This window comes from Drosophila willistoni (genome assembly GCF_018902025.1).
Source record: "Drosophila willistoni isolate 14030-0811.24 chromosome 2R unlocalized genomic scaffold, UCI_dwil_1.1 Seg167, whole genome shotgun sequence".
Taxonomy (NCBI): Eukaryota; Metazoa; Arthropoda; class Insecta; order Diptera; family Drosophilidae; genus Drosophila; species Drosophila willistoni.
This window is the reverse complement of record NW_025814050.1, coordinates 9,344,810-9,357,183: the sequence shown is the minus strand read 5'-3', so window position 1 is coordinate 9,357,183 and position 12,374 is coordinate 9,344,810. Positions and strand designations below refer to the sequence as shown.

At 36.1% G+C, this 12,374-nt stretch overlaps 4 protein-coding genes across 11 annotated transcripts in view; 2 read left to right on the top strand and 2 right to left on the bottom strand.

Annotated features, from left to right (window-relative positions):
- Positions 1–305: 305 nt before the first annotated feature.
- On the bottom strand, positions 306–2,901 carry LOC6643851 (U3 small nucleolar ribonucleoprotein protein MPP10). Its single transcript, XM_002067106.4, has 3 exons — positions 2,715–2,901; positions 892–2,650; positions 306–824 (listed from the first exon to the last, which is right to left on the bottom strand). Exons 1-3 carry the CDS (start codon positions 2,810–2,812, stop codon positions 672–674), a joined length of 2,010 nt encoding a protein of 669 aa, XP_002067142.1. The 5' UTR covers positions 2,813–2,901; the 3' UTR covers positions 306–671.
- Positions 2,902–3,003: 102 nt separating this feature from the next.
- On the top strand, positions 3,004–4,613 carry LOC6643850 (phosphatidylinositol glycan anchor biosynthesis class U protein). Its single transcript, XM_002067105.4, has 4 exons — positions 3,004–3,235; positions 3,295–3,919; positions 3,980–4,251; positions 4,315–4,613. Exons 1-4 carry the CDS (start codon positions 3,106–3,108, stop codon positions 4,566–4,568), a joined length of 1,281 nt encoding a protein of 426 aa, XP_002067141.1. The 5' UTR covers positions 3,004–3,105; the 3' UTR covers positions 4,569–4,613.
- Positions 4,614–4,617: 4 nt separating this feature from the next.
- Positions 4,618–5,265, bottom strand: LOC6643849 (39S ribosomal protein L51, mitochondrial). Its single transcript, XM_002067104.4, has one exon. The coding sequence runs from the start codon at positions 5,179–5,181 to the stop codon at positions 4,657–4,659; it is 525 nt and encodes a 174-aa protein (XP_002067140.1). The 5' UTR covers positions 5,182–5,265; the 3' UTR covers positions 4,618–4,656.
- An 835-nt stretch (positions 5,266–6,100) lies between these two features.
- The window catches only part of LOC6643848 (restin homolog), a 39,008-nt gene continuing 32,734 nt past the window's right edge, over positions 6,101–12,374 (top strand). For 5 of the 8 annotated variants that reach the window (XM_023176718.2, XM_023176719.2, XM_023176714.2 and 2 more), the window contains exon 1: positions 6,101–6,522. In XM_023176718.2, coding sequence (XP_023032486.1) covers positions 6,207–6,522 — 316 coding nt within the window. In that variant the 5' untranslated portion in view covers positions 6,101–6,206. Of the gene's footprint in view, positions 6,523–10,152; positions 10,317–12,374 lie in introns of those variants that run through there. The other 3 variants (XM_023176723.2, XM_015177990.3, XM_047010677.1) reach the window with 2 other exon arrangements.

Here is a 12,374-nt window from a genome sequence, read left to right as displayed (position 1 = left end):
ATACAATACTGTTATTAAAAACGGAAATTGTAGCGAATTGCACTTTGCAGTTAGGAATTATGTTGCTTAGGTATGTAAGTTCAGAAATATAAATGCAGATTGTGAATGAAAAACACCCCTTAAATAGATAACAAGTACTTTAAAATTTTTAAAACAACTTGTTTCTATTTAAAATTGCCCAATTTAATAAAATAATAAGTGTTCCTTGAAAAGTTTTCAAAAGGCAGAAAGCCACTTCCAAAACTTCTTTAAAAATTGTTGATTTTCCCATAAATTGGTTCCCGTGAATTTCAAAAATTTCGTTATTTAAATAGCACTCAGTTTATTTTAAGTAAATATATTCTAAAAATAATCCAATTGTGTAGCTCCACGCGTGCCTAATAGCCAAAGCAGACCAACGAATGTCCTTGCACACACACCGTCACACGCACATTGTAAAGATGACACACTGGGACGCGTGGCGGCTCCCATGGGGCTCCATGTGAAATTTTCTTAGGAAATTTGTCGCATTCAATTCAAAAGATCCTTGTAACCACGTAGTATGCCGGCATGAGAGATTTGTGTGTGCTAGCCATTTGAGGGCACGTGACTTGGTTTTCTCTTTAGTTACTGACGTCAGTATTCTAGGATTATATAATTAACATTGGGGAAAAGTCTTAATATTATTTGCATTAAAGTTTTAGCTTCTTTGCATTCGCCTTGGAGCTGTCCTGTTTGGGACGCTTCTTGTTCGTCGTGGATGAGGATATCGTTGTTGTATCCTGCAACTTATTGAAGAACGCCTTCGAAGATTTTAGAGCACTCTGATCGTTGCTGCTAGTGATCTGTAAAAAAGATTAAACATCTTTATTAATCTGTATTTTTAAAAACGAAGGCTTTTTCTGCACATACCTTTTGAACATTGCGGCTCTTGGTGATTGATTTCAGGAGCTTGGCATCTGCCTCGCGTTTCGTGGGTACCTTACCCTCCTTGGCTCGCTGAAGATCTCTGGCCTCCAGCGCAGAATTTACGGCTCGTTGCTTTTGCTTCTTCTTTCGTCGCTCTCGCTTTTTGTCGGTGCTTGTGCGTTCTGTTTTGCCCAAAGGAGCATGCTTGGGTCCACGGAAGACTTCTTCTGGTGCCAATAATTTGGCATCGCTTACAGCAACTGGAGCTACCTCTTCCATATTCACAGCTGGTGTATTGGTCACAATCTTGATTTCTGGAGCAACTGGCTTCGGTGTGAAATGGAAATTGGACAGGGCATCCAATTTAAGGAACAGCGAATGCATGGCACGACGAATCTCCTGATGCTCTTTCGGCGCTGGGGCGGAACTGTCATCGCCATCACCACGATTTGGATCAATTTTGTCCAATTCACGTTGATATTGCTGCTCATAGATTTGGGCAAGAGACTGTTTGGATTTCTCTTGATCCAGAACCAATTGTTTGCGGTATTCCTGAGGAGTAAGATTTGGACGCACAGAACGCACGACATCATCCCAGGCTTTATCGCGAATGCGCTGTTTAATAATGTCCTCAATGCTGCGATTATCCTCCTCCGTTATGGCAACCGAGGGTCGGGTTGTGGAGTCAAATTCGAGAATTTCCTCAAGCAGAGAATTTTGTGGACGATGCGACGATTGGACTTCACCCTTGAGCTGCCAAGGTTTGTCGCCCAAAACTATATCTTCATAGTCCCGAATGCGTTGCAAAAGACGAGCCTCACGTAACTCATTAGAAGATTGCGTTGCAGGATCCACCTGTGAAGTTTCCTCATCGCTGTCATCATCGTCTGGCTGTTTTCCATCACCATCATCATCTGAATCCGAGTCGCTTGCGGGCTCTAAACCACCTCCTTTGCCTACAAACTCAGTTTCATCTATTTCGCTAGGGACATCCTCTTGCTGCTGCTGCTGATAATCTTCCTCTTCATCTTCTTCTTCATCCTCTTGCTGCTCTTCATCACTCTGCTGTTCATTGAAAAAATCCTTTTGCTTACTGGTCTGCTTAGAAGTTTGTGTCTTTAACTGTTCCAATTCCTCATCCATATCAAAGAAATCGGCATAGTTTGCATTAACTTCATCTTCATCATCCTCATCATCATCTTCAATGCCTAAACCAAAATCTTCAGCAAAATGAAGAATTAAATCTTCCTCATTCTCGTTGCGGTGTTTATTTTTATGTTTTCGCATCTCCTTGGCATCTTCTTGTTCTAAGAACTCTTTCATTTCATCCAATTTGAAGAAGGTATCATCTACCACAGACTTTCGAATGCGTTTCGATTTTACTGGTTTTTGAGGTTTCGTTTTTGATTTGGGGGCAGGCAAATCATTCTCACTGGAATCTGAACCCTGCTCTTGCTCCTCTTCTTGATGTTCCTCTACTTGTTGATCATCCTCCGGCTCTTCCTCTTCATCATCGTCATCATCTAGCTCTATACCCAAATGCTGCTCCCTCATGGCTGTTAATTGAGCTGTTTGTTTTATTAGCTGCTGCAGCAACAATTCATTGCGTATTTCCATTTGCTGCCAGATTTGCTCCTCATCCATATCCTCCAGAATGAGTTCGGGCAACAATTCACTCTTATTTTCCACATCTCCACTGATGCTTATCGCATAGGTTTGTTGTATCAACTGTTGAATGGCATCAATCTTTTCCGGTTGCGGTCTGTACAAATTACAAATACAAATTTTGATTTCGGTTTAAAACAAAACACGTGCATGCCACTTACTTGAGAAAACTTTCCGGATGCTGTGTGAGGATACCAAAACTTTCTGCAATTTCCTTAAAAACATTGGGCCTCTTTGTTTTCTTTTTCGACCCAATCATTGTTTTTGTATAAATTTAATTTAATTTAATAGAATTTAACAATTAAAATTATCGACAAGCAGTAAGGTGCAATTCAACAACAAATGTTTCTTTTGATATGTGTGTTTCTGGTATTTTATGTAGTTAAAAAAAATACCAAAAAATCGAAAAGAACGCATTTTTAGTTAAAAAAATCTCCCATCACTATGACAACAAACAGCTGTTGTTTTGCGGCATCCGCCTTAACGAAATTTTGTTAAAGTTAAAAGTTGTCGAAAATTATGTTAAACCGCCCAAGCAATAAATAAATAAATATGGATGCAAAAAGCTTTAAACTCCTTCTCCTAGGTGGAGCTGTGCGTCTATATTTTAGCCGCACGCCGTTGGCTTCATTAATAGGAGATCGTGTCGAATTTGCTACACCTTTAAATTCATATAAACGAAGTAAGTTAATTTATTCATAAATTCAGTGTTGGAACGAATATTTGATGGAATTTTTCCAGTGCAAGAGGGTGTCTTTCTGCTTGAACATGACATTGATCCATATAGCGGTGACTTGGTGCACGAATCGCCCCTAGTCCTGAAAGGACTCTCCTGGATTTTCCTCAATTATGCATCCTACCTCCCACTTTTGTATATATTGCTCGATCTATTGACGGCCGGCTTGTTGTGGATCATGAGTCACTGGTTTGTCAAACACAAGTTGCAAGAACAGCGCTTGGAACGTAAACATTATGCCAATGATACGGAGGAACTTCAATATCATAATGAGGACAACTATGATATACCTGAATTAGTGCTAATGGCCTATCTGTTTAATCCGTTGACCATAATGAGCTGCATTGGCCTCACGTCAACAGTGTTTAGCAATATATTTTTGGCTCTGTTCTTTTTTGCCCTAGTCAAAGGATATTTGCTACCATGCCTGATCCTATTGGCCTTTGAGTCGGTTCGTAGTTTTTATCCGATTGTGTTGATTTCTCCTCTTTTGTTGGTCTTTGCACGTCGCTCATATTGGAGAGGATTCTGCATAGGCTTACTATTTGCTGCAGCTTGCATCGCTATAATGGCAGCCAACTATTTGGTTATGAATAGTTGGAACTTTTTGGATGGTACACTGGGATTTATGTAAGTAAATATCGATCGGTGCTCTATAGAAGATTGGTTTAATGTGTATATATTTCACAGATTTTATTTTCGTGATCTCCAGCCTAATATTGGGCTCTTTTGGTATTTCTTTACGGAAATGTTTGAACATTTCCGTGCAATGTTCCTTATAACATTCCAATTGAATGCCACCGTCTTGTATCTGGTGCCATTGTCGATAAAATTACGAAAGGAACCCCTACTTTTGGCCACAGTATTAGTAGCTCTAATGTCTGTGTTTCGTGCATATCCAAGCCTCGGTGATGTAGGCTTCTATTTGGCCTTAATGCCAATGTGGAAACGCTGTTGGAAATGTGAGTATACAAGAAAAGAATTGACAGGAATCGTTATACATGTTGTTACTATCTTTCCCATAGATATGGCCCACGGTTTTGTGGTGTTTGCTTTCTTCCTCATCAGTCTGTCCATGATGGGGGCTTTGTGGCATTTATGGATCTATGCGGGCTCAGCGAATGCCAATTTCTATTTTGGTGCCACTTTGGCATTCTGCACGGGTCAGATATTCCTCATTACGGATTTGCTGTTTGCTCAGGTTAAGCGACAATTTTGTCTATATAATGGCCAGAAGATTATGATTGATGGAGAAGAAGCGCGCATAATCCTAGAATAAGATTCCCTAAATTAAAGCCACAAAATGTTTTTAATCAAAAAACAAAACATTTCTTTATTATTATCCACTTCTCAAGCTTAACTTTTTATTACTGCGTAGAGTAGCCTGTTTTGGTCTTGCGATTAAGGAATCTGTACAGGTATAAGATGCGTTTTTCCATATCCCTCCATTTAGTAGGGCGAGCCAAGGGATATTTGGTCTTCTCCAGCAGACGACGTTTGCGCAACAATACTTGATACTCATTGCCCGAGACGCCGCGTAACCACGAGGGAACTGAGTAAAGCACTCGTGTGGGATGTAGCCGATCATTGCCTAGTATATCGATGTAATCGTTTTGTCCAAACAACGCCCGCTTCTGACTCCAGGCATTTTTGGGCCGATACACGGGCATGGGTAGCTTTTGGCCATTGTCAACATGCGGCAGTAGACCGCTCTTGAAAATCTTATCCTTGTAGCCATAACGTCGTACAGTGGGACCGCGTGCTCTGCGCTCGGCATGGGATAGTTGACGGACTGCCCCCGTAGCCGTTGCAACTAGGTCCAGAGGTTTGCTACGCGTTGCCAATAAAGCAGCGTTGCAAACCTTTTGAAATGTGTTTGTTAGCCAGGACATTGGTTTTTGTTTTAATTTATGATTAGATAATTGTAAACAGCTTCAGAAAATGTTGATGGAAAGAAAAACACCGAAAAACAGCTGTTTGGCAAACAAAGAGGAAGAAGACAAGCTAACGTCGGAGTCATATGATTGTGAGACGAAGCGACGCTAGCTTGGCATCAATTCCAAACTTATCGATAGCTTTGATGTTTCTACCATCCCTATTAGAACTACATTTTTAACGCCAACGAAAAGCACAAGCATAGTTAATTTAGTTAGAAAATTCGTAAATCGCATAGCTACTTAAAAACATATCCGTGTTAACGACGTCGTGAGCAAGCTTATCTTATCATAGCCGTAGAGTTCTTTATCTTAGCCCGATCGCCAATCCCCTTATATCGGAGTGAGTGTACGAAAGTGTGTCAAAATCCAAGTCAGCGGAAAGAGAGAGAGAGGCAAGCCAATCAAATGTGAAATGCAGTGAAATTGATAAGAAAATTATAGTGCAATCCCAATTTAGCCCAATTTAAATCAATTGAATGCAGTTGCTAACCCAAAAATAAAAAGGCAAATTAAGTCATCTATATAAATAGTGTTTGTGCATAATTAATTCAAGGTGTTCAACCGAGAGCAAAGATCCAGCAACAAAAAGCAAAGAATTCAACATTGTTATTTACCTCCGCAAGCAACGACACCAACCACAAAAAAAGAGAAGCGAATCAGCTGTTTGGCAATAGAACGCTGTTAGTGTGAGTGAGATAGCCTGTGCTCGCGCCAAAAACAAATGCTACAAATGATGGCACAGTGTGTCTATGCCTAATGATATTTCTAACAAAAAATAACATTTCTAAAATCAATTAGTAAAATTATAGTCCAGGTAAGTAGAAAGTTTTTAATTTTATTTAAATTGTTTATTGTTTTTATTGATAACAAAAAGGTTTTAAACAAAAAATTGATTTTTAAATCGCCACCCTTTTATTACGCGTGTGTTTCAAAAAGAAAAGTTATATATAAAAGAAAATTTATAAAGTAAAAGTTCAAAAATGAGTGAAACAAATCCAGAAGCAGCAGTAGCTGCAGTTCCTGACGAATCAACTACTAAAACGGAACCAGAAACCACCACAAAACCAATGTCCAGCAGTCGCTCCAATATACCAACGGCCGTGTCCAATATAGCAACGCCAGTGTCTAATATACCAACGCCGGTATCTAATATACCAACGCCAGCATCATCAGTGACCGGGATACCCGTGAGTAGGATAAAGGCGCCATCAAATTTTGGCTCAACGAATTCTGTGTCGAAAATTGGTCGACCATGTTGCAATCAAACAACGCCGAAAGCGGGTCCCCCACCAAGAGGTGAGTTAGAGCCAAAAATATTCGTATACTCCTTTTTTAAGCTAAGTTATTGTTAAGAACTTTCTGGTCATTTTCCTGGCCAATAGGCCACTTTTTAAAATCAGAAATAATTGCGGCCACCTTGAAAGTACAATTTGTTCCTCATAGTCTTCAGAACAGACAAAAATTACTCCGTGAAAAACTCGTTAAGGGCCTAAAAAAATTTGTTGTACTTGATGTAAATAATATTTATATTTGACAGGATGAGCGTAAAACTAAAATGACTCCAACGACTCACTACAGGTCTTTTAATTATTAATACATAAAAATACAAAAAAAAAAAAATGGGAAAATTTTACTTTTTGTGTTCAACAAACAATCATTTCTACATCTGCTGAAGTCCATATTCATTAATTAATATAAAATTAACCCATATGGTTTGAAATCAAAATCGTCATAAAGCGCTACGATTTGGAGGCGCCAAATTCCATCACCTCCAATTGATCTATTTCGTCAGAGCCTGTTTTTCTTACTGTTTTGGATAAAATTATTTGAAATTTTTGAAAACCGAAACAGTTATTAAAATTATGTTTTATTTCATTTTTTTGTTCAGAACAATCTGAATCTAAAACAAAAAAATGTTTTCCTCTGTACGAGAACTCAAAATGTTTTCTCCCTCCAAAGATAAATAATAATAAAAGGCATTCTGCTGGCGACAAGGATGACTCCAGGATCGTCTGAAATTAAAGTTCAACCCGGAATTCCAAAAAACCTTTTGGGACTATATTCTCATCAGGTTACTAAACTGTTCGGCAGTATAAAAAGTCACACTAAAAATGATAGTTTGTTAAAATAAACGATCACGATTCGTTACCATTCGATCGATAACTCTTGAACTTGTTGAAATACATTAACTTGTCCAAACTGTCATATTCAATTGCACTCAAAAACTCAAGCGATACCAGTTTTTAATGCAGCTATGTCATAAACACTTACATATTCATAGATACATGAATATATGTATCTATTCGTGCACCCACAAGTGCAACGTTTCTAATTGAAGGCGATGATGCAATTCGTCCCCTACAAGTAGATCGGAAAAACAATAATAATTCACGCATATTGCAAACTATGTGAGAGAGAGAGAAACATTTCGCATAGACACTAAAAACCGATGACCAACTCAATAATTGGCAGTTTAACTGTTTTATGTGTAAACAAACGGTTTTTGTTTAACTAAGCAACAACAACAAATGTTTGCCAGAGCCAGATAAATAAACAATGCTTTAAAATTATTTAACTCCCACACACAAACAAACACACACACACACACACACATAGCCATTGAGACATGTTTGGATTTCTTTTCATTCATAATTTACTTATAAAGAGATCGCAAATTAAATAATTGACTTGAAAATATAAAGTCGATTTTTGTAATACAATTTCAGGCACGTTCAACAACGAACGATCCATTAGCCTATATATTGAAATTTGATTGTTTTTTTTGGGGTTTTTCTAGGGGAGGTGGAGCTCCATCTAATTGACAGTCAATGTAAAGAGAGACATAAAAAGTGAATCACCTGAGCGTGATACTCACTTGTAGTATATAGAAAAGTATCTCTATCTATCTATCTATCTATATGTACCCAACTGTATTTTCAATGTCACACATCTCCCGGACCGGCCGGCAACAGATCATTTGTACTCACTCACTCGCACTCTCTCTCGCTCTGTCTGCCACCTCATAATTCAATTTGTTTTAATGATGACAGTGAGATTCGTTGTTGTTATTGTTCTATATAGAATATTGTTAGATTTTTGCACTGCGCATTTGTTGATGCTCCGTTTTGTTGTTCCGTTTTTTGCTCGTGGACAAGCTTATGTCATTTATTTCTTATTGATTCTCATTGGAAATGGTAGAGGAATAAAAAATTGAAAAGCTCATTTGTCTGGCAGACTTAAGATAGGCATCATTTAAGCCAAGAGCAAAAGAGAGATTCTCTAAAGCCGGATTACCGTGTTGCCAAGTTTACATTTATTGTTAAGACAATTGTCGTTTGGCCAGTAAATATCTAAATGTAGTATGGATATATGTAATTATCACTTTAAATTTGATTTTCAATCGACTTGATATTTTCTCTATCATCTATTAAGTTTTCAATTACATTTACTTGACTTCATAGTATCAGTTAATGTTAATAATAGGTTACATACTTGAATCAAATTTCAAACATTATAACTGCTGAATATTCGAATATAAATTGCAACACAGTGGGTTGAAATCCATTGTAGTTGTAAGCTTTTATTTTATTTAAAAAGGGAATTAGGGAATTGTTTGGAAACAAAAGCAAAAGGTTTTTGTTAAGAATCATAAACGAAAACAAAGTGCAATACCTTTTGAAAACTTAATGTTTTGAGTCCTTAGTATTTTTAATAACATGGTCGTCCTCACATCGACCTACAAGAAAAAGTCTTTTTTCCTTGATAAAGTGGTATATTATCTAGGTGTAGAACGAATTTCAGCTTATTAGTCCAAAAATATTTAAAATTCACTTTCTAATTTTAAACGAGGATTGTAGGGATGAAATGGTATATTAAAAAAATGTATGTAACAGACGGAATATAGCTTTCCCGACCCCAAGTATATATATTCTTGATCAGCATGAGAAGCTGATTCGATATAGCCATGTCCGTCTGTACGTCCGTCCGTCTGTACGTCCGCCGCCCTATCAAGAGCTATCGGGGTGAAACTTGATATTTGAGCTACTTATAGCCCGGAGCAGATAATGTATGAAAATTGTCAGGATCGGACCACTATACCATATAGTTATAGAAGAAATATAGATGAAGAAATTAGAGTAAAACATCAGATCCCGAAATTTCAATCAGATGGGATAAATAGAACACAAGTTACAGTCAATATAAATCGACTCTACTAAGTTATTGCTTGAAATCCACAGAACAGCTGAGCACACGTATAGACACACTTTGATATTTTTGCATTAACATTATATTGGCCTATCAAAAAATGAAAACGAAAACGTCTCATGAGAACATTTCATTATTCAAAATATAAAAATATTAAATCTTTGTTGAAGTTTCTGACCATTTGGCGTCATGTTGCTGTAGAAGAAGATAAGTGTTAAAATGCTAAAAGCCAAAAACCATTCCGACATATTGTATATAAGTATATAGGGGCGCCAAGACCATCAATCATCATTCGAATGCACCGCACCCATATGCCAATATTCGAGATATCGAAAAAGTACTTGAAAATTAATTTCGCAAAAGAACAAGTAAAAAAGAAAAATCAGAATCATTTTCTCTTGTGTATGAGTGTGGGGCAATGTTTTTCAACTTTGCATCTTAATGCCGAATAAAAATTATAAACTAAAAAAAAAAATAACAAAAAAAAAAACGTGTACCCATAAGGTTTTTTTTACGGTTTTTTATTTTCTGCCTTGTTTTGTGTTGTCGTTTATTCAATAAAAAACACAGAGTAAAATGAGGCAATGCCTCACACGGCAGCTCGCTTTACACTAGTCAACAAAGACTTTGGCTTAAGCTCTACGATTGCCGTTTCTCTCTCTCTCTTTGGACAAAGCTTGTCGCCAGAGATTTTCCATTATTTAGTTACTCCAACGACTTTGCGCGAAGCGGACGTGTTTGGCGCGTGAAGTTTTTCAACGAACTTCCACAAAAAAGATCAGATGGCTATATAAGATCTACCAAAAAAAAAAAAAACACAACCAAGCAATTTCTTTGCGCCAAAATTTAACTGATTTGTGACAAAAAAAAAAACCAAACAAAAGGTGAAAAAATAAATAATTTATAAGAACAATCAAAACAAAAAAAAAAAAATATGAGAGACTGTATTGCAAAAAAGTAAAAGTTGCCATTTGGCCCTTCTTGATGTTGGCCATGTTCATGTTGCTGTTGTTGTTGCTGTTGCTGTCCTCGTTGTGGCCCATAAATGGGCATTTTTCTTGTTTGTTATTGTGATGGTGCATAATTTTATGTTAAAAATAAAAATTTTTACACATTTGTTACGAATTCTCAGGCTAAGTTTATCAACTTTTTTGACCTTGACCTGTTGAATTGTTTCTTCTTAAATAAGATAAAGTACACATACATTAGCGACCTTAGAGTTTTTATTACTTTTTTTTTTGTTTTTCGGGGTTATTATTGAATTATTGTTGATAAGATATCCATTACTCTATTTTTCCTTATCATTTTGTTGGCAAAACTTTTGATTTTTAGGCTTGCCACATTTTAATGGCCAACAAATATACTGTGTTATTACTTTAAGGTGGTTAAGATTTTTCCATTATTGTGTGACTAAGAATTCAGATAATTTATATTGTTAGAATTGTATAGAAAATGTTTTACGGTTTACAAATATTTTAGGTGCAAAAAATTCAATTCCCAAAACGAATCAGAAATTTTTGATATGGGCGATCTCATTATCGCAACTTTCACGTTGAACTTGTGATGGAACTTTTAACGTACGTTAGGTCTAAAAATCATTCACATTTTTATATGTAGAAGATAGAATAGTCCTAAAATGCTGCTCTTGGAAAAGAAGTTTCCCCCAAAAATAGCTCTACGTGTATTGTTTTGAGCCTCTAAGTTCTAGGTCTTAGTTTTGGGGGACTCCGTTCGATTTGGTTTATTTTAACAATCACCGGAAAAATTTGGGCCACTGACCGTCACTTAGTTTCAATTGATTTTTCAGACTCGTTTCAATCGAATTCCAACAATATCGCACAATTTACATATCGATTAGCATTTCTATTGCGTTCTCTCTGAAAATATTTTTAGTATTCAGTAGGCACAATTCAGAGCAAACTAAAAAAAAAAAAACGTTTACGTTGAAGAATGATCAAAAATGTTTTGACAAAAATTTGTTAAAGATAAAAGTTACCTTAGAACGCTGATGTCATCTTTGTTTTTATAGACCATTATTATCACTTTAATGAGCGTTCTAAATCTATTTATTTTTGGCTATTTAACCAGTTCATTAACATACATTTACTTACTTTAATGTGCCTTATCTGAGAGATGTAACTTGTATGAAAAACAAAAATGTATTCCAGTGGCCTTTTTAGTAAATTTAAACTTATAATTCTAGAAATAGTTTGGACTTTGTCTCGTGTGAGATTTTCTCTCAAGTCTGTCTGGCCTATTTTCTTAGTGAAACTATAGTTAGATTATGTGATAATATCGTAATTTTTACTATATCAGTAAATGTATCAGTATTATGTACCTTTCGCAGACAATATCATATAGCTGCTGTAAATTTAAGCAGAAGCAACTTCTTTGAAGCTAAAGTTATCTTTTTAAGCTTTGTTTGTTATGAGTTTTGCATACTTTAATGTGGCACCCATAAGCGCTGATATTTAGTATTAAAAGTTTGTTTAAAGAGGTCGGCTTTCAGTAAAATATTAACAAACAAAATATACAATAATAACCCAGATACAACTTCACTTAATTAATATCTGAAGTTTTACTTAAAAATGTGCAATTCAAATTCGTATGACATTCTTAACTCTATTTCAATAAAGTCAGACATTTAATTTAAACAAAAAGTCGACGAAAAAGGTCAAAATTGGATCATTTCTGTTTTAAATGTTTTCTATAATTTTTAAAATATATTAACAGCTTTTCTTAAGCCAAAATCATATGGCACAACGGATTTAACATCTTAAGAAAACATGATCACAAGTTGTTACCAAATTTGTATGTTTACTATACTAGTAACATGCTATACTAAAAATCAGAAATTGACGAGAACCCGATTTTTACACTTTTGCTTTAAATTGTGGTGCAAAAAACGACTAAAAATCTGCCGAAAATTTAGTTTTCTTACG